Source organism: Ambystoma mexicanum, chromosome 9 (genome assembly GCF_040938575.1).
Source record: "Ambystoma mexicanum isolate Mex_15411 chromosome 9, UKY_AmexF1_1, whole genome shotgun sequence".
Classification (NCBI taxonomy): Eukaryota; Metazoa; Chordata; class Amphibia; order Caudata; family Ambystomatidae; genus Ambystoma; species Ambystoma mexicanum.
Genome location: NC_090931.1, coordinates 239,340,394 through 239,362,497, shown reverse-complemented (window position 1 = coordinate 239,362,497; position 22,104 = coordinate 239,340,394). Strand labels below are relative to the sequence as shown.

The window sequence follows — 22,104 nt, the reverse complement described above, 5'->3', positions numbered from 1 at the left end:
GCCTCCACAGGGCAGTGGTGCATGGTACACACTTTTCCAATTTTCAGTGGTCATAGTAACAAACTCGATCAAAGTAACATCTTTGTGACTCGACACCAACAACTGTACAATACTAGCTTTAAAGCAGCACTCTGCTTTTGAAAAACTACAGAAAAGAAAGAATACACAATGTTGTCTTCTATTCCTTGTCCCTGCTTGCCTGCTGTGCACTATTGGGGTTTCTGATGTGTTCTGAGGGTATTGCTAGTAGCCTTACTTTAAATTTCTCAGAAGTTAAACTACATTTTGCAGCCTGTACAAAATAGAGGAAGAACAGCAACAGCCATATGTTTACCTGATGTCATTTGCCATTTCCTCCTGTGCTTCTTTTTTCTTCCTTTCATAAAAACAGAAGAGCAGGACCAATGCTATTATCAGCAGGACTCCAAGGATACAGCCCATGACTGCACCTACAATCACTGCCGTGTTCACGGCTTAGGAGGCAAAAGAAGAATATTTAAACCCACAGAAGCACTTTAAATATAGCAGAGCATCACATGACACCATGACACCCTATGCCCATCCTAGGTTTTGTTTTTTACTGCATTTTACTTTAGCCCATTGTAATAAATTGAAGTGCTCCAGGACTACAGCTACCAGAATGCAATTGATGGAAAAATGAAAGTCCGACAGTGGTACATCATGTTCCCCGTGTCATAAAGGCATAAAGGCATCTGATAACCTTAACAATAACTCGTTTACACAACCCAACTCCTAGTTTTCACAGTTAACACAGTGCTGAAAGTAGGTGCACAGGGGACAAAATCACACACAAGAACCTTTACTTCTTTACACTAAGAATTTGGCCACGTAGGCAAACCTTTATAAAAGGCATAAACAAAGCTAAATTCAGATCAGTAGCAGTAAAATCATTTACATACGGTGGCATTAAACCCGCAGAGGCATTTTTCAGGGTGGGGCAATCGGTTGAAATATACTTTATGTGAAAAAGAGGGCTGAATGGGTACAGCTGCGAAATCTGGTTAAGCGCAAAGATGTCATCATAATATCAGTGCATTGATGCTCTTGGCCACTTAAGAGAATTTGCTCAGAATCATCTAAAAATGCAAGAAATTATCACATGCATCGAGATGGTAACACTTGAAATTGTCACCTCTAAATGATTGCGCAGCCCTGAGCAAATGGTAAATGTCCTATTCAAATTGAGTGTGTAACTGGACAACAGATACGGTGAAACAAAGAGTCCAAAGCAAGTAGATTCTTCAGTCAAAATACGCTGTTGAAACAGATTTTATGAAATGATGCAAAAACAAGACTGCCGACACGTGTTTTGCATCGAGATGGTGTTTGCAGAATCCTTCGTCCAATATGCTTCTGCTGGCTGTTGGCTGATTTCTACCTGAATGATATTGCAACGTTAATGGCAATGGTCTGCAACCTGTTGCTCTCCACATGTTTTAGACTATGACTACCATGATCCTTCACCATTGATTATGCTGGCCAGGACTGATGGTCGTTGTAGTCCAACACATCTACAGAGCCAAATGTTGCAGACCCCAGCCAAATGAGCTGAGGAAAGTCTCACCATATTTTATGTCGGATTGATATATATATATTTTGTTAATAATTCCATTTCAAAGTTAGTATTGCCTCTTATTTCTTGGTATATGGATTTCTGATGGATGGTCTAGTTTTGGCCCGATCTAATTTTAGGGTTACTGGATTTCTGGATTATGAAAGCAGGACTGATTTAAGCAGCCATAGAAGGAGAGGATACGATCCAGGAATATGAATGCGACAGCCTACTCCACTAGTGAAGAATAACAGCTGGATAACAAAAGCCATATTGGCATTGGTATGTTATGTTTTGTTATGTTAATATTATTTATTAAGCGCAAGATTCACCCGGATGCATCTTGGCGCTCCTCAACAAGGGGCGGACAAATTGAACTAAAACAGTAACGTTATTAGGGCATGGTGGAAAGAGAGATGGTTAACCGGGGCCCGAAGAGGGCGAGGTAGAGAATTCCATAGTCCAGCAGCTACCACTGAGAAGGAGCGGCCCCCAATCCGACTGTGCTTAATCTTGGGAATGGACAGGAATTTGGCCCGGGACATATGGCCGAAATTTGGCCTAAGATATTCAGCTCCTTGGCCATAGAAAGCCTGATTTATCAGACAGAGAGCTTTGAATGGAATACGTTGGGCTACCGGGTGCCAATGGAGTTTCCATAAGACTGGGGAAATGTAAGCGCAGTGGGACGTGGGGTTAGCCAGCCGTGCTGCGGAATTTTGAAGAACCTGTAAACTTTGTATGAGGTGGCCCAGTTGGGTTAGGAATAGAGAGTTGCAATAGTCAATATAGGAAGTGACAAGAGCAGAGACCACAGGGGCACTGAGCTGCCCTGGAATGAAAGGGAGAACTTGATGAAGGAATTTGAGCTGAAAATAGTCCTGCTGACACACTGCACCAACCTGTGGCTCCATAGAAAGAGTGGAGGGAGGATTCACCACAAGCGCTTTAACAATAGAGACAGGGGAAGGGAAGGAACCAAGAGAAGTTGGCCAGAAATCAAGGGTCCAAAAAGAAGATGCAGAGTGGGGGGCCCACCACCAGCACCTCGGTCTTCTTGGTATTCAACTTGAGACAGTTGTTACACATCCATTCCCCCACAGCCTCCAAACAGACACAAAACCTGGATGCCGACTCAGGAATAGAGAGGTCAAGGCAGACCTGGATCTGAGTGTCATCAGCATATGAATAGCAAAGGAACATAGGAGTTAAATAGGACCGGGGAGATGGCGGACCCTTGGGGAACACCACAAGTGAGGGCCACTGCCTGAGAATGGAAAGGAGGAAGAGAGAGATCCTGGTAGTTGTTCAAAAGAAAAGAAGAAAACCTGGCCAGGACGGTGCCTGAGAGCAGAGGCGTAGACAGGGTAGGGCCTGAGCGGGCAAGGACCACCCAAAATCTGTAAATGCCCACTCTGCAGCTGTGGTCAAAGTGTATAAAGATAAGCAGTGGAACTATTTTCCCTGCTGGTCTGCCCCCACTCCCCACAAACCCCATCCCACACTCTCTCCCATGCACAATACAAACCCCCAAACACATGTGCCTGCTGTTTAATGGAACGTTCAGTGCAGTGCACTGACATGGACGTTTCAACTGCTTCCTTCACTTTTATTTTAAAAATAAATAATTCTGGAAAGGTTTCTTTTTTAAAGTAAAAGTATAGCAACAATAAAACTTAATTAAAAAAAGTAGAGGTGCACCACTCCCAACCGCTCCCGCCCACTTTAACCACTATTCTGCAGCGCAGTGTGGGCATTTACAGATGCTAATGTCACTACGGTGGGCCCAACTAAATTAGCTTCAGGCCACATTTGTCAAACAATTCTGGTTATGCCTCTGCCCGAGAGGCCAGCCCCTGCCAGTCGATCCAGTAGGACACCATGATCTATGGTGTCAAAGGTGGCAGAAATATCAAGCCGAACAAGGAGCTGATGCCGCCTTTGTCATGTGTCCATGCCAGGAGGAAGGTTTTGCTTTTAGGAATGGGTAAACCAGCCACCGTAATAGCAGTGTCAACAGACACGTGCAACACTAGATTAGCAGATGTCTTCTTTCAGAGCCAGAAATATGTGTCAACCTTGGAATCTAGCAGCAGAGATGAAGCAGTGGGTGTGTGTCATATGTGAACAGCAGGCAGGAGATAAAGATGAGAACAGCTTCTGTATATTAGTGGTGGGAAACCTGCGCCCTGAAGGTAGTTGGGCCTTTAATTCCATTAATGCCTCACTGTTAGGCAGAATTACATGCAGTACCCTTTGGGAACACTACACACAATTAAGACTACAGGTGTAAACACAATCTCACCTTTGCTACAAGCCTGTACTACTCAGTTATGTGGTAGCAGTGGCTGAGCAGCCAGACTTATCTCAAGAGTAATGTGAGCAGTACAAGAAGTAACACAAAGGACTTGCAATCACAGTAGTTCAAACAAACACTATTCAAGGTTTCTTGGTAAAAGAATATACATTTATTTACACAGTCAGTTGGAAAACATTCCACTAGTAAGAAGCAGCTCAATATCACAATCTTAATACACTACAGTACACAACCAATAAGTTTCTGAACAAGTTAGGCTCCCCTGAAGTGAGAGCAAAATGGCACTTCAGTAACTTTTAAAAGGGGTAGAAAGACAAAGGTTAAAATAATTAAGCACAATTACTTTCATAGGCAGGGCAAATAGTTTCAGTTCACTACAACTGGCAATTCAATTTGCCTACGCCAAAATCAATGGTTAAGAGATTTGGATAGTATAGCACAGTTCTGGTAGTAAACGGTTAAGTCTTTGCCAATGTGCGAGGAAGTAGTTTTCCAGAAAAAGAGTCATATGTGGTTTACAAGCAAACAAGACTCCAAAGTGGGGAAAGTTTCACAAACTTTCACCTCGGCAGAAAGGAATTCCACACCGCGTTTGCACAGTACCTTATTGATGAAGAAAAGCTGTAGCTGAGGCATTTGTTCCTGGCAGTTCCTGCAGATCTCGCTGTTCTTGAGCTTCAGTCGTGGGGACAAGAAGGAGGATGTCGGAGGTTCCTGCACTGCCCAGGGAAGAGGCCACAAGCTTGGTTAAGCATCGGTTTAAGGTGTGAGTGCCTTAAAGTCCACTAACTGGTATCCTTCTCACTGGCTATCTTGTTTTCAACAGAACTCTGATGAAAATTCAACCAGTATGGAGACGGTGTCCAGGTGGCTTACAAGTTGGTTGTTCCCACCAGCTGAAGGGAAGAAGTTGTCCTTGAAGGAGCTTCTCTGTCCATGGAATTTCAGGCAATTCGGACCTGCAGCAGGGCTTCACCAGGCAAACCAACGGTCCAGGAGTTGCAGCAGTCATCTTCCTTCAGCTCGTCTTCGGTTCTTTCGTTCCAGTGGTCAACTCTGCCTTCCAAGCCCCAGAGTCCTGCTTTTAAACAGTTTTCTCCCATTCTTTCCAGACTAGCTGTCATTCACCCAGCAGGGTGGCTGTCCTTGCCGGACAGTCAGCCATCCAATCAAACCAGAGTGCATTCAGGTCTCCTAGGAGGCTAGGCACAGGGAGTTTAGGGCACCTCCCTCACATCCTGTCCACCCCAGAGCCTCAGGCGCCAGAGGAGGGCTTCAGCACTGAAGCCCACCAAAGGGCATCGAACAAAGCAACCAAATCTGGCTTGGCGCACAGAGTTAAACACAAGAAGGACCTTTCCTAAAATAAATGGTGAAAAAAGATGACCGAGTTTGTTTTTACAGCGGGGTCTTGGGCGCCATATTGAAAAACATGGCTGACCCGATTTTTAGCTACCGGTGTTCGCGGTCGGGAAAAATCATGGTAGTTTGTTCTAAAACCACTGCCACCAGCCATTTCAAGAGGAAAGGGTAACATTTGACTGTTACATGCGTGTTTAGACACAGGGGATGCTAGGCAACCCCTCCAGCACTCTATAGGAAGATAGTGTGTGCTGGGTCTATAAATTTAAAAGGACTAGTAAAGTCAATTTAACTTCACATGCTCTCGGAGATGGTAGTCAGTCCCAGAGAAGGTATTTAAACCTTGGGGAGTCTGAAAGACACCCCTGTGCCACTGCACTGAAGGTGCTGTGTGACACATAGGAAAAAGATGATGCCTATTGAGTTGTTTAAAACTCCATATCCAAAGAACACAAAAGTAAAACACATTGAAAATGAAAAGTTCAAAGTCCCAAAATATAGCAAAAGAGCAGCTGGAGGGCTCTATGGTAGAGGGAATTTAGCACTTGGGTGAGAATACTCACTAACACTCACCATTGACTATGTTGTATAGGGCTCATGGGAGTAGTAGACCAAAATATCTGAAGGGCTGCACGTTTCCCACCACTGCAGAACAGGCAAACTGGAAATCAAGTTAGTTATTATCTCAGCCAAACTGGCTTAATCATGCCCAGACATGGCACTCACCATTCCTGATGCACATCCATTCTCAACATAGCTCCTTGCCAGTAAGTAAATGAGCATGCCCGGACATGGCATCCATCACCCTTGATGCGCATCCAGACACGGCAGCTCCATCATTCTCCAAGTCTCCATTTCCAGGCAAGGCAGGTGAAGGCTAGGTGATTTGTTATGTTAAATTATGGATTAACAGTACCAAAGCAGCGGAAAAGTGTACAGTAACAGGGTACATAGGTACAACAGTGAGGGAAATCAGCAGGGAATTTATGGGTACGGTCATCCAAAGTCAGAGCTCATTGACTTATTAGAATGAGAAGATAACAATGAGTTCAGAGAGGTGTGGTCAGAGTGCTTTAAGTGGGGCGGGGTTGTTTGATACAAAGAATTGGCATGAATTAATAAGGAATTCCTATGTATCATGTGGGTTTTATAATGTGTTTCTGTCCATTATAAATATCCATTGCAATTGTTACAACACCAGAGTAAATGGGTTCCATTTGCACATTCAATGAATGTAGTAACCACCTTGTGTACCTTTTTGAGTTTGTCTAAATGCTGTTGTATGTGGGTAAGGAAAATAAGAGTCTAATTTGCCGACCTGTGTAGTATCCGCCACTGCAATGGAGTGTACTCGATAATGTGTGGGCACGCTTTTTCTAAACTGCCTGAGTTGGAAGAGGGCTCCTTTTGCCGTGGTGCTTATGCGTTTGTAGATACATAGGTCACTATATAGGAAGATGTGGCTGAAGAGTTGCAGAAGGGTTTTTGGGGTGAGGGTGAGCAGTGTTGGGTTCAATAGAGCCTTTCTCAGTCACTAGTGTGAAACCTTTGTTTTGGGAACCTTTAATTCCAGTTAGCTTTTGCCAATACATTCTTCTAAAAGATTGAGCCTCGTCTAGATATGCTGGCAATTGGACCAAAGGGTTGCAGAGGTTAAGGTAGATCTGGATGCCATCCACATAGTGGAAGCAAAAATCTAGATCTCTGGGCTGGTTTGTAGGGCAAGGAGGTTACATACTGCCATGGGTGGGTGATGGGGCCCAGAAAATGGGTGATGTCTGTCAATGACGAATTACCTTAGCCATTCAACAGTGGTCCAGTACAATCCCTGTGAGAATCTGGCTTCATTTCTGTGGTTTGGGACAATGTATGGAAAAAGGAGGGCCTGTAGAGGAGTATACACATGATTGTTGAATTTTCATCTGTAAAGATTAGGCCTATTCACTGGATCAAGAGCAGAGTTCTATGCGTTCTATGTTGAGGTTGGAAACTTGATTGACTGGATCAGGTCTCCTTGACTAGCTGCAGTTTTGAGTCTATTCAGGGCCGCAATATCCTCCTGCGACCATCACATTCCTGGGCCCCCTGAAAAATATTGTCTCACCCACAAATGAAATTCGAGCCACATTATTCAGGACTAGGATATTTACTGTCACAATAACATGACTTGTCATCCAATAGGTCAATATTTCTACAGTATGCTCGGATCTATGCAAGATTTCAATCGAATTGTTTATTTCGATGGTCAATTCGAGGCCTGCAATAGGTTGGGACTTCCATAGTAGCTTTAGATGTAGAAACAGATTAGATACTGGCTGTTTCAATGCTTTTGCCAATATAATATAATTGTAGCGAATGAACTGGGGATGGATTTAGCAAATGGCCCATCAAGGATACCAATGAAGCAATCTTCTATGGTGACAGAAATGGTGTGGCCTGGGGCTCCAGGTGTGTCTGGAGGACATGGGGGAGAGCTACGGTCTTGATAAAGGAAATGGTGGTGATGTTGGTATCGGATGTGCTGATGAAAAGGTGGCCAGTAATGGCCCATTGGATGGTGCCAGTTGGCTAGCTGGGATGCAGGTTTATTTTACATTCCTTGGTGAATGTCACCGGACAACATCTCTAGCTTTATTCACTGTAATTGGACAATGAAAGCTCTGGTTTTTTTGTATTACTGTAAGTGGACAATGAGAGCTGCAGGTTTTGAGAATATTTTTGGTAGACACTAGAGAAAGGGGGCTCAATGGTTTGAGTTTTCCACTGGTCCCTGATGGGAGTCCCTAGGTTCAGAGAATGTTATTGGTCAATGATAGCTCAATGTTTTATGAATGTTACTCGGCAACATGACCTCAAGGTTTCAGAAATGTCATAGACCAATGCAAGCTCTAGCAGAGAGATTCCCTAGGCTCTGGGAAAGCCACTGTAGCATGGAAGCTGCATGTATTGAGAATGTCAGCTTGAGAGGCCAGATTATCTGACATTTGCACCAGTGCCAAACACTGAGGAAATGTTTAGATAATAGAGGATGGGGCAAACAGGTTATCTTAAAACCTTTGCACCTGGGTAAACATGAATCAGACTATTTTTCTGTACAATGTTTGCTAGATAACATAAAAAGAAATGTGTTTACTATCATTCATTTTACGTAATGTAGTAAACATGGATGAAAACAGACTGCTTTTTGCTCTAGTGAAAACCTGTTTCGATTAGCACTGATTGCGGAAAAACCTGTTTGCCCCATTGCCTAATATCGAAGTTAGAAAATTGGTGCTAAATTGATTTGTTCCGTTTTATTGTACAGGGGAAAGGTTTCGATAAGCTGGCCCCAGTTGTGTTGCTTATGTAACACGGAATGGACCAAGCAGGTCTTGCCCCAATTCGCATTACCTAAAAACATTTGCACCAAGCAGACTTTTTATTTGTACTATGTCTACAGAGCAAACATGGTACAATAAACAGTCTCCTTCTTTTTTGCGCTAATTATTTTTTTTAATGTAATACAGCTTGGGTGGTTAAACCTGTTTGCTGATGCCCCTATTTTTTAAGCAGCAAAATTGGTAATAAATTGATTTGCTCCATTTTTTTGTACAAAGGTGAAGTTTGATCATTTGGTCCCTGATGTCTACTGGCATATACACTGAAGTCTCTGTGCCCTGAGATGGTCACGGGGAAATAGGCTGCCCCTTTGTAGCATCTTTAATTTTGAGCAACACACGATCATCTATGTATAGGCTATGTCCTTTTTCCTTCATGTACAGTGCTTAAGAACGTGGCACATATAAGGACAAAGGGCCTAATTACAAGTAAGGTAGTAGCGGTAAAAAGTGTCAGTAACAGATTTATCATAACACCATATTCCTACGTTGGTGGTAGGTGGGAGGAGAATGAAGGAATTAATGTCGGAAGACCATACTGCCGGCAGCAATTCCTCAAAATCACAATGCAGTCCAACGGGACTCCATAATGCAGAATAACACTGTCTCAATGGCACTTCTAAAATGGCGGATTTACTGTCAAAATGATGGGCGGTAACGGAAGAGTTCCACTAATTTCGTAATATGCTTGAAATTCTTTAACATAGCAGAGTATTCTAAAGGTATCATAAATACACAATGTGATACTAACGTGCAATGACTTCGAGCGTTATACTGCAGTTCGATGTCCCCGCGCCATTAGCAGCTTTGCAGACATAGGTCCCAGACATCTCTCTGGTGAGATTGGTTAGAGAGAGGTTCCCTTTTATTTTATCTGAAAGAAAGGAAAGCAAACAATTACTGGTACCCCCCTCAACAAAAGATCAATTCAAAATGATACAGTGGTTAGTTATGGTATCCAAACTTATATTAGAACACACCTGACAGCATTGAATGTGCCTACAAAAAGCTTAAAGAACACACCTGAAGGATCTTCCTTAAAAAAGAAACAAACACAACACAGCACACATAATTTATGAATGTCTTCACTCAAAAGCAAACCTCTCCTAATATATACTTATTTATTCATAATTAGCTTGTTTTGAATAGCTCCATCGGCCTGCCTTCTATCCACTTTTACGCATTTATTTATCTACCGTGAAGGCTCAAACACTGGAGCCTGCTCTGCGGAAGCAAGGACACACACAACTTGCTGTCCGTTGAGAAAAGCTTTCTGCGGAAGGGGCGATGACGCTTGAATTTGGAGATGAAGGAGGAGAACCAAGACTGGTTGAAGGGCCGGTGATCCATGCAAAGTGTTTGAATTGGATTTGCTCAGTGACAGGAAGTGACAGGAAGCCGATGATGTTGTTACCTCTCAGGAGGAGGCAGGGCTCAGAGTACTGCACTCTCTAAGTTTATCTTTCATGGCCATTCAAAAAATGGTGTTTGCTGATGTGCATTGATATACGATTTTCATTCATTCATGAAGTATGACTGAGGATATTCATACTTCTCTTTATTCGCAGGCATGTTCCACATGTTGGTCACTCTCTTGCTTTTTTTTTACAAGACATCGAAACACACATGTGCAACCCGTTTCTTGCTAGAGGAACATGCTCTGATCTGAGCGAAGGATGGAGGCCTGATAAACCTGTTGATACATTGCTATATGAATGAACGACTAAAGTTAAACTTTTGCTTGACTAAATGTGAATGATGCCTAGGTGGCCTGTTTAGCAATGTATAAACACGTGTGCATGTGGTATATGCTCAAGTTATGAGAAAGCGATCTCACCATCTCTTTGTCACACCACACTCATGCCAACTTCTCAATTCTATTATTTCCCCTTGACTCCCTGATACCTCTTTATCACCTCTAAGATTTCATCCTTGCAGTCCTCCTTCCCTTCTGCTCCCCCTCTCTGCCCCCCTTTGTCCTCTCTGTGCATCATCTCTTTCATATTTCACCCCTTAAATGAATTTAAACACAGCTGGTCTCCTTGCTCATCTTAATGGATCCCCGTTACTTTCTGCCCATTTCCCTCTTTCCCTTTGACTGCACCCATCTTATTCCTTTTCTCACCTGTCATCTGAACGTCCCTCTTTCTACTGCCCCCACCCCCACCTTCAAACATGCAATTGTTAAACTCATTCTCCAAAACACGTATTGTTGATTCTACTGTTCCTGGAAACCTCCTTCCTATTTCTCTTATACCTTTCCTCTCCAAACTCCATCAGAGTGCTTCCTATTCCCAAGTTGCCCCTCCTTCCTTCCTTCCTTCCTTCCTTCCTTCCTTCCTTCCTTCCTTCCTTCCTTTCTTCCTTCCTTCCTTCCTTCCTTCCTTCCTTCCTTCCTTCCTTCCTTCCTTCCTTCCTTCCTTCCTTCCTTCCTTCCTTCCTTCCTTCCTTCCTTCCTTCCTTCCTTCCTTCCTTCCTTCCCCCTTCACCTAGACTGCTCTTCTTTCTGTTGCTAGCTCTCTTGTTTCTTCTTGTCAATCTAAGCAATCCTCTATACTTATTCTCCTAGATTTGTCTGAGGCATGCAACACTGTTAACCGCTCTCTCCTTATATCCCAACTCTCCTCCCTTGGCTTTTCCGGGCTGGTACTCTACTCAAGTAATTTCAGCCCTACCTATTGGATGGCTGCCACTAAGTCTCTTGGTGTGGTTTTATTTCTATTCCCCATGCCCTATACCATTAGTTCCCCAAGGCTCTGTTCTTGGTACGCTACTATTCTCTCGTTATATCATCACACTGCTCATCTCTTCCTGCAATCTATCATATTATGTCTCTACTGATGACACCCAAACACTGTTCTCTTTCTTTCTTTTTCTGACTCCCTCCATGCAACTTTTTTCTAATTGCCTCTCTGCCATCCAGAAATGGATAGCATTCCACTGTCTCTCCTACAATTATGGTAAAACAGAGCTTAATTTCTTTCCTTCTAATACTCAACCTCCCTTTATCTTTGTGCACCCACATTTCTTTTCTTCCCACATATCTGACACTGCTTGGGTCTCTCTTCTTTATCTCAAATATCCTGTGTCCCTTTCTATCTTTATCTGCTACTAAACTCATTGTATCTCTCATTCTTTCTCGCATCGACTATTTCAGGGCCTTACTGATAGGCCTTTCTAGCTCTCATCTGCACTCCACTTATAATGCTGCTATGCATCTCCATGTTTCTCTCGCACCGCATACTTCTATCATCCCATCTCTTTTCTCCATTTCCTTCCTTCCATTCCACTTTCTTGTCATTGTCTTTAAATGTAACCATGGCCTCACTCCCTCTACCTCCCATCTCTTATCTCATTATGCGCTCCTTCCCCTGCGCTTCACTCACAACCCAATTCTTGCTTGCTCTCCCACCTCCTCCTAGCGCCTCCTCTCGCTTCCGCTACTTTTCACTTCTTGCCCTTTAACTCTGGAAGTCTTTTCTTTTGTCCATCCACTTTTTTTGCATCTCTTCTGGCTCACCGTAAACCCCATCTTATCTCTTCACTTTCAAATTAATTTCTTTAACCTTGCACTAAAGTAATTTGTGAGTACAACTTGAATTTGTGCATCTCTTGTTTAAATTGCATTGTGCTTTGGCAAAAGCAAGTTATAAGTTCAAATACATTTTATAAATTACATAAATAAAAGTACAGAGCTAGCTGAAAGAGATCCCAAGGAGTGTGGAGCGGCAGTTAGTTGGTGGCAATGGGCATAGGGACTAGAATGACTGGTCCCTGTATGGGCCAAAGGCCAAAAGACACCCACAGGCTGCATGTCTCTCCTCACATTTGGTCTCTTGCCTATCTTCCCTTCCCATGTCAATAGTTTTGGGTTACAGGCACCACTTACAGCACCATCCAATATCCAAAACTAATACGGTGTAAAATTAGAAAGAGTGATGACAAAAGATCAGGTTACTCTCACAGGTGGTGTTATTCTAGTTCTTGTTTCTGTGCTTTGGTAATGTGACAAGCTATTTATATACTAGTGGTACCACACTGTGTTGCCCGGGTATTTAGATGACATGCACGTGGGGGTCTGGAATAGCCTTGTGTATGTTTATTTGTGTCATAACTTCCTATTTCTGAAAAATCACAAAATTGTCAATTTCCCGAAATCTCTTACACTGATAGCACAGGGTCAGACCCTGCTCCACCCCTGTTCAGGGCAAATGGGTGGGGTTGGTCAAGTTTCACTATCGTCAGTACACCCCAGACTGGTATGCCGGCCTTGTGTCCTAACTTCCCATTTTTGGAAAAGTCCCAAAATCGTCAATCTCCCAAAATCACATATACTGATAGTACAGGACCAGACCACACCCTGTGCAGGGCAAACGGGTTGGGTTGGTCAGATTTCACTATCACCGGTACACCCCAGACTGGTATGCCAACCTTGGGCCAAACTTCCAGCCCACCAACTGTTGTGGGGCTGGAGACAACAATGGCAAAATCAGCAATCTCCCAAAATTGCCTTCCCTGATAGCACAAGGCCGGACCCCATCCTTTGAAGGACAAATGGGTGGGGTTGGTAAAATGTCACTATCAACAGTATACTCCAGACTGCTATGCTGAGCATGGGCCAAAATGACAGCCCACCAATTGTTATGGGGCTGTATCCAACCCCCGAACATATAAACACACTTTCATAAATATATATATATATAAATATAGATAGATGTCAGAGCTGGGGCAAGGCTCTACATTTGTTCTTTACCATGGCAAGCGACTATGCCAGCATAGGTCCATAGAAGACATTGAAGTCCATGACGGATTTGGTTACAGAGTCTAGCATTCTTTGCATGAATGTTGAGAAGTCATATATAAACTAAGGTTCCATCAGAACATCTGTAGCTGGTGTCAGATGTTGCCAGTCGATTTTCTTATTCATAGTTTTGATTTTAGCAACTAAGCATGACTACTTTACTTGCTTTTGGGATGGGAATTTCACATTCCTTGGTTGGTCCAGGTCAGTATCTTAAATGGCCCTGTGATTTTATTTTTTCATCTGTTATTTCATGATTCATCATGGATGGGAGTGCCGCGAAGGCATATTTAAATGAAAGTTTCTTCAGGAATTGTGTTGCAGGTGGCAAGTGTCTGCTCAATACTTTCTATTTCGACCACAAACAGTGATAATAGCATGTGGTGTGTATATTGGGACAATCATATTCTTTGCTTGCCGTAGTACAGTGGATTATGTGAATATCAATGGTAGTTCTACTCTCCTACACTAGGATTGCTTATGAGAGTTGTACCATCAGTTGTTTTTGATAACACCTGTTGTGCAATCTAGAATCCTTTCTCCATCAAGACATGAAGTCCAGTCCAATTTTTCACTGTCAACGCATGAAGTCTAGGCTATCATTTCCCCATCAAGGTCTGAAGTTCAGGACAACCTTTCTCCATCAAGACAAAGTCCAGGCCAACATTTCTCTTTAAACGCATGAAATTCAGGCCAACCTTTCTCCATAAAATCATGAAGTCCAGCCCAACTTTCTCCATCAAGGCATGAAGTCTAGGTCAACCTTTCTCCATCAAGACATGAAGTCCAGTCCAACCTTTCTCCACAAAGGCATGAAATCCAGGCCAATCTTTCTCCATCAAAGCATTGTGTCTACCATTGGTGTAACTGCATTCTTTTTTTTTTGTTTTCTCCAGTGATTGGCTGGGTATTTATTTTAAGGTTTGTTGTATGATTTACTCATCCTTTATTCGCATGGCGTCTTGTTCATGGTGCTTTATATTTTGATGCAGAATCTGCCCACTACTTCACTAGGGGGTATTAGTAACTTTACAGTAGTACAGTTAAAAAGGAGTTCTCCCACAATTTTTCAGATTACATGTTTTTGATGAGGCTTTACTACTGTGGTTCGGGTGATTGGTGTTGCAGAGTTTACAGTAGAGGCTGAGCTGTGGTCCAGTATTCTGAGAGAGGACAGTGCAAAAGTGAGTGTTGGGGCCTCATTACACGGAATGCGGTAAGGGTTTACCGGTACCGGTAAGGGTACCGGTAAACCCTTACCGCCTTACTACGAGGTCCTTTTGTGGGACCCGACCTCAACGGCTGGTTTTACCAGCCGTTAAGGAATGGGCCCGCAAAGGGACCTTGGTGCAAATTACGGTACCGCAATTTGCCGTAACGTAATTAGCTCCTTCCCCATTGAGCCCTAGGGGGGCACAAATGGGAATGGGGAAGTGCCTTGGTGAATGGGGAATTAGCACCCCCGCTCACCTTGGAGTAGGGCGGTAATTCCGCCATCCACCAAGGCGGACACGGTAAAATACCGGCGGCAACCATGGATCTAATAGCGCCATGGTTACTGCATACCGTGTAATGAGGCCCTTGGTCTTCTTGTCCTCCAGCACTATGCCTCACTTGAAGATTATATTGAATCTGAGGCCCATTAAGTGAGTTGCAGCCAGCTCGCAGGAGGACTCACAGTTTAACATGTTGATAGTGAGGTTCAGTACCAACTTCTTTGAAGGAATTGTCAACCCATGGTTTCACATACCTGGGAATGTGGGCTTTGTTTGACATCTGCAAGTTCAAGGCCAAATTACCGAATTCTGTGTTGCAGCATGGGACAAATATAATTGCTAATTTCCACCTTGCATTTACATGTGTTTTACATTTTATTGGGAAATGTGTTTATCATAGTAAACCTTACACAAATATATAAAAAACACAAAATACACATTTAAAAGACAATGGTTATTACAAAATACCTATTTAGGAGAGTAAAGAACACAAATATTCAATATTCCTTATACAAGATTTTTCAAGTACAAAATTCCAAATTCGTATAACTGCATTATAATAGCATTTGATTATAGTTCAAATGAAGTGCAGTAAAGTATGAAATAGCTTCTTAGAAAGATGTAGAAATCCTCTAAGAAGTATAAAAAGTACAAGTATAAATGTACAGAGTTGACATGTAATATTCTCAAAATCCTACTTACAGGAAGAAGTATCATTTATGGTATTAGCATCTGATGGAAAATAAATTAATTCGATAAAGGAATTTTAATACCACAATGGTTAGTGACACTGTGTTACCACTGGCTAATCGAATCCAAAATTATTCCAAAGATGAGGGCCAGTGCTCTGAGTCAACCAATGTACTGAATATTGTGACCCTCACGTTATGCAATGTCGGGCACTGCATTTACATGATCTTATATGCTGAAAGTTCATGTATTGTGGATTCTATAGATATCCCAGAGCATCCCAATTCCTTTAGATGCACCAATGTCACACCTTTTCCTGGTGTCTCTGTTCCTCCAGTGATTTTGAAACAACCACATAACGTTTGCAATTATTACTGCAGGGGAACTACGTTCCTGTTAATACCTTTAGTGTCATAACATTGTAGTTGTCCCAGCATATCGTAGACTGTATAGGCTCTGCGGGGAGTGCTTCGGAACTGACCGACCTTGTAAAGGAACTGAGAATCAGTCTGGAGGGTCTACACATTTGTTTGTTATTTTCTATTGATTGCTGGTGCACACTGTCACAAATGTGACTGTTCTGCTGCACTTCCAACAATTCAGTAGCCATCACACACAAGTACTTGGTTCTCACACAATAAAGTGAGCAACGGCTTTTAATGTGAGTCTGACCCTTTCAAAGAAGCAAGGCCATTTTGAGAGGCAATTGGTGTCTATTTTCGGCAAAAGAAGCTTGTTCTAACAGTTAAAAATGGCTCTTCGTAAAATGTTGCAATGTTTCCAATGATGACTGAAAACCTAGACTAACTATATACATGTTTTTATTACAGAAGGTTATCATTCCAAGATGGACAGTCAGTTACAGTACTATTTTACTTTTTAGAAATACCCCTATGAGAAAGGGTAATGGGGCAAATAGCGCCAACAAGGGTTCCTGGTTGCTTTCCCTACCACTAAAGATCATTTGGGGAATATAAGAATGATGACAGATCTTAATATTGGAGAAATATTTCTGTAATAAAATGGTTGTACGCTTGAATTACTTAGTAAATAAATGCACACTGGGCTTGTTGCTCATTGCATTTTTCACAAAAGACACCCTAACATTAAAGTGTTTGTAACTATTAACCATATATACACATTCAGACAGCGCTTGGATTTGGATGTAACAATAACATGTCTGTGACATATTCCACTCCATTTGAGTTCAAGCGCAGAGAAAACGAGGGGAAGTCGGGTGTCAGGGTAAGGATGTCTTTGCATAGGGGGCTGTGTGCTAACATCTCTTATGCACAGACATCCATAGAGAATTATACAGAGCAGATTTTGAGGATTTTGGTTGCTCCCCTTCTTTAATACTAGTTGGTGGACTGGTGCTTGGTTGCTTACGGTTGCTTATGTGGTAGCTGTGATGTATTACGATGAATGTTCAAAATACTCCAGCGTTCCCATTTGTGTGCACAAGAACACAACCTTATGTAAACACTCAATCCATTGCAGGTTTATCTTGACTGAATTAAATCACAATTGTTCATTCTTAAAATGTACTCAAAATCATACTTTCAACATTTTCCAAACTGTAAGTCTTACAAAACAGAAGATTTGAGACAAAGGAAAAAAACGTCTTGACACAGTCATTCAATGATACAATGTAATTTAATTTTGCACATCTTGAAATAAGTTAGAACCAGTAAATACAATGCGGCCTTTAAAATACATTTTACAAAGTAAAAGCCAAACTGCCAGAGGTAATGATGAGGGTTTATTTATGTTTATTTATTTGTATTCCTTTTTGCTTAGCACTTTTCCACTTCGACACCCCCTCCCATGCACCGTCCCCATCCCTCTCCCCTGCACTTGCACTTGCGCGTTCTCAGTGTCACCAGACCTCGTAAGATTGTTGTTTTTGTTCTCCCTTGTTACCCTCCCTTGCCTTGTCGCGCTCTGAAACACTTGTGTGGGAGCGCGATACGAATAAAATATCAATATCAATAACATCAATTATGAATATAACTAAGTAGAATTTTGCTAAAACTTTAATTGGTAATGTACAGGCACCTTAACACAGTCAATGTTGTTTTTACTCTTAGGCCTATGTCTATCCAAATGATTAGGAAGTGATATTAACTCAAACTCTGCCGTGTGGATATGTGGATGTTATTATTAACTGTTACAAGATAAAGGAGCATTAATTGCAATTTGGTTATGAGGCATGCAGAATAAAGTGTGGCTTTTCGCAAAATGATTCAATTCTGAGTGCAAGCATCAGGTTGTACTTATTTAACAGGGTAGACCTCTTTAATGCCAATTGGGCAGCACAGATCGCAGCACCTCAGATGAACGATGCCTTACCTGCTAGTGAAAGAAAAAAGATTTGCTTGTTGGGCGCCACCTGCTCCCAATCATATTGTGGTAATGGTTTCCCAGTAGAGGATAAGCAGCTCAGAGTCACATTACCCCCAATGTGGGGGCGTCCATGTAGCTGGCACTTTGGGACCGAAGGCGGAACTGCAGGAAAGCAGAAAGAATCACGTCAAAGAGTAGCAAAAATAAATACACGTAAAAGACTTTGGGGATGATTCACAAAGAAGTTATTATGAGAAACTTCAGAGTACCCTTGACTTACCCCCGGAAAGGGTTATTCGATTCACAAAGAGGTTACTAAGAGTAAGTCTAACTTACCCCTGACTTACTCCTGGAGAGGGCTATTCAGTTCTCAAAGGAATTACTATGAGTAACTCTAACTTACCCTTGACTTACTCCTGGAGAGGGCTAATTCGTTCTCAAAGAAGTTACTATGAGTAAGTCTAACTTACCCTTGATTTACTCCTCGAGATGGCTATTCAATTCACAAAAAAAAGTTACTATGAGTAACTCTGACGTAGCCTTGTCCTACTCCTGAAGTGGACTTTTGTGTTCACAAAGAAGGCATAGTGAGTAACTCTAACGTATCCTTGACTTATTCCTAGAGAGGGCTATTCAGTTCTCAAAGATGATACTATGAGTAAGTCAGATTTGTCATTGACTTACTACCAGGGAGAGCTGTTCAATTCACACAGAAGTTACCATGAGTAACTCTGAATTTTTCCGGATTTGTTCCTAGTAAATCAATGCCTCATTATGAGTCTGGCGGTAGCCGTGCCGGTAAAAACAGCACGGCTGCCGCCGGAGTCATTTTTTTCCGGCGCCCGGCAAAGGGGACTTACCGGGGCATTACAGCCCCGGCGGTTCCGGTAATTGCCCATTGCCGGGCGCCACAATATATTACTCTCCATTCCCATTCGAATCCCATTGGACTCAATGGGAATGGGGAGGACGGATGCACCAGCACCACTCATGAAGGGGGCCGGTGCATCCGTCAAGGTCTGCGGTGGGTGCTGTTCCACCCGCCAGGTCAGACCTGGCAGGCGGAAAGGCACCCGCACGCAGAACTCAGAGTATGCCAGTCCGGTAGCTACCCGGCACCGTTGTTACCAGACCGGCATACTTGTAATGACAGGTCTAAGGCAGTTACTCAGAGTAACTTGTTTGTGAATTGAAGAGCCCTTTCTAGGAGAAACTTAGTAAATTATTTGTAAATCAGCCCCATTGGATATCAGAAACCAACTGTAAACCCAATGCATTAAATCATTTTTAGTTATTCGTTTGGGAAATACACATAATCAAGCTTTAATTTTTCACAAGTAGCACATATAGTACTGTACAACATTAATCAAAGGCACACAAGATGTGCCAAATAGCTTTTAAAAAGTTTAGTTTAAAATAAATGGAAAATGACCAAACAAGCATAATGTAAAGTTTTGAAGTGTGCCACATTTATAAAGGCAGCCGAGCATAGGGTTTATGCAGAGAGGGCAGATCACAGAATGCTTCATGGTCCTGATTTAGTGCTAGGACAAATAATAAGTTGCTCCATGTACATTCTGCAGGCGCTAAGGTGTTGGCCCCTATAACATCCCTTCCCATCCTTGACTCACACTGGCAGCCATACAACAGAGAGAGGAGGAAGATATGTTTACCAGTCATGTCCACTCACTGAAATTCACACATTGTTTCTTCGTGCAACAATAATAATAATAATAATAATAATAATAATAATAATAATAATAATAATAATAATAATAATATCAAAACAGGGGGGGTGCTGGACTGCCCCTGGGCAGGACAAAGACTGATATGCGGGGACATTTCCTCTCTGTGAAAAGAACAGTGAGCTAAAGACTTTGTTGAGACTCTCCCAGGGGCCATCCACCCAAGAACAAGTCAATGGGCTGTGTTCGTGCTGGTAGAGAGTTTCCCAGACCCACCTCTTTTTTGCATACCAAGTAACTTTGGGTCTCACCTAAGTTACCAGGGGAATCCAGACGTGGACATCTTGCTCACTGCTCTACGAGAGGCGCAGCTTCACCTCACTGATGATGCCCAACTAGGCTGAAACACGTGTATGGGGTTTCTGTGGTACTCTTGTTCAGAGGTGAATTGCCTAGCATTTCGGTGCTGGACTGCCCCTTGGCAGGACAAAGACTGATATGTGGGGACATTTCTTCTCTGTGAAAAGAACAGTGAGCTAAAGACTTGGTTGAGACTCTCCCAGGGGCCATGCACCCAAGAACAAGTCAATGGGCTGTTTGTGCTGGTAGAGAGTTTCCCAGACCCCCCTCTGTTTTGCATAATAATAATATCATGTTGTATATAGTACGTAATGCCAGATTCCTCCTCTTTCTATGCACTGAATCATAGGTGTGACTATTAACTAATGTGAATGGCACTTAATTTATTTTACCTGAGAAGGATGAAGGGCTTCATTACAGTCGGGACATGTTTTTGAAGAGAAATACCACCAGCAGTATGTACCACTTGGTGGAGGCATAGCACAAAATATACCCAATTGTAGAAATAAAACCAGCCCAGTGGTAATGGTAGTGGCATTTCTGTAGTACCGCTGGTGTTATAGTATAAATATACCAATTGGTGTCATTGTTTTTTTTTTCTATTTGCACACTCATATTGATGGTGGTAATTAATAGTGCACATTAGTGGTGTATACCGCTACTGTGCATTTTTTTCAATGCACAAAAGCTGAATTTCTGGTGCTTGTATCCATTACTGTTCATGTGAAAGGTGAAGACAGTGTGGGGTTTGGCGATGCACACTTTTTACTCTCTTTCAACTTCCACAAGACAACTGTTTATGTATGATTATGTATTGAAGGGAAGCACTGGTGGGGACAATTTGTAATGCTGACATATGTTGGAGGTGCAGTTGCATTATCATTGAAGTTTTAGAGTGCAATAATTATATATACTGCGGAAGTGGAGGGCTTGGGGCACATCCTCTGACAATCTGGCCTGCCGCCTGCTCCAAAGGCAATACAGAATCTCCATCTTCTCAAAGAAGAGGGTCCAGATTTAAGCCCATGTCTCCCTGGCCCCTAACAGCATGGCCAAACTTTTTAAAATCTGCAAGCAGCTGGCCAACCTGACTGCAGTCTCTACTTCTCCTGTTCCTTTCCAGGCCCTGTGTATGGCCCTAGCTTCTCATTTCACCACTAAAACTCAGGACATCCTGTCCACGCTCTCCTCCTCTCGTCATCTCTCTCTCTCTCCCTCTCTCAGGCCACCTTTCCTCCCTCTTCTCTCCCCTCTCTCTCCCATAACACCTGATGATGTTTCTAGACAAGTCCGGTGTATGAAAGTTTCATCCAAACAGGTGCCCCCCCTGCTCCTTCACAACCATTAAGGACAACATTGTTTCCCTCGCTCCAACTTTGGCCGATTTCTGCAATCATTCCTTTGCCACTGGATCTTTCCCCGCTCATCTCAAGCACTACCGTGTGCACCCCCTCCTGAAAAAGCCTTCTGCTGATCCTTCCTCCCCGGCCAACTATTACCCGATCTCTATCACTCCTTTCCTAGACAAACTCCTGGAGAAACTGACCATCTCTCAGCTTAACCTCTGTACTGTATCTGCTGTTTATCTCCATGACCATCAGTCTGGCTTCAGATTGGCCATGGGCATGGAAACTTCTCTCCAGAACTCCTGTGAAGATCTGCTCTCTTACCTTGGCTCCAGCTCTCACTCTGTCCTCATCCTCCCTGACCTCTCCTCTGGCTTTGAAACTGTCAATCACGCCACCCTGATCAACTGTCTCAGTGTGAACCTTGGCAACACTGGTCAGGCTCTGGCGTGGCTGACCTCCTTCCTCTTGGACCAACCCTCAAAGGTCCAAATTGTTTCCTTTCTCTCCACCACCTCTCTTTTCACATGTGCTGTTCACCAGGGCTCTATCCTCTCACCCTGGCTTTTCAATGTCTGTCTGGCCCCCTGGCCCACCTGATCTCTACTTTCTCCTCTAACTTTCAGTGTTATGCGGATGACACACAGCTCTCTTTCAGTCTACCCTCAGCCTCCTCTCCCTCCTCGCTCATTCCTGACTATATATCCGCTATTCAGGCATGGTGCACATCTAACGACCTCTGCCTTAATGC

The 22,104-nt window shown here is 42.9% G+C and overlaps 1 protein-coding gene across 1 annotated transcript in view; it reads right to left on the bottom strand.

Annotated features, from left to right (window-relative positions):
• ESAM (endothelial cell adhesion molecule) overlaps positions 1-22,104 on the bottom strand; it is a 421,636-nt gene that overhangs the window by 33,081 nt on the left and 366,451 nt on the right. Inside the window, exons 4-6 of the mRNA XM_069614535.1 lie at positions 17,969-18,124; positions 9,381-9,503; positions 335-473 (exon numbers count right to left, since the gene is read on the bottom strand). Of these exons, the coding sequence (XP_069470636.1) occupies positions 335-473; positions 9,381-9,503; positions 17,969-18,124 (418 nt within the window). The remainder of the gene's footprint in view (positions 1-334; positions 474-9,380; positions 9,504-17,968; positions 18,125-22,104) is intronic.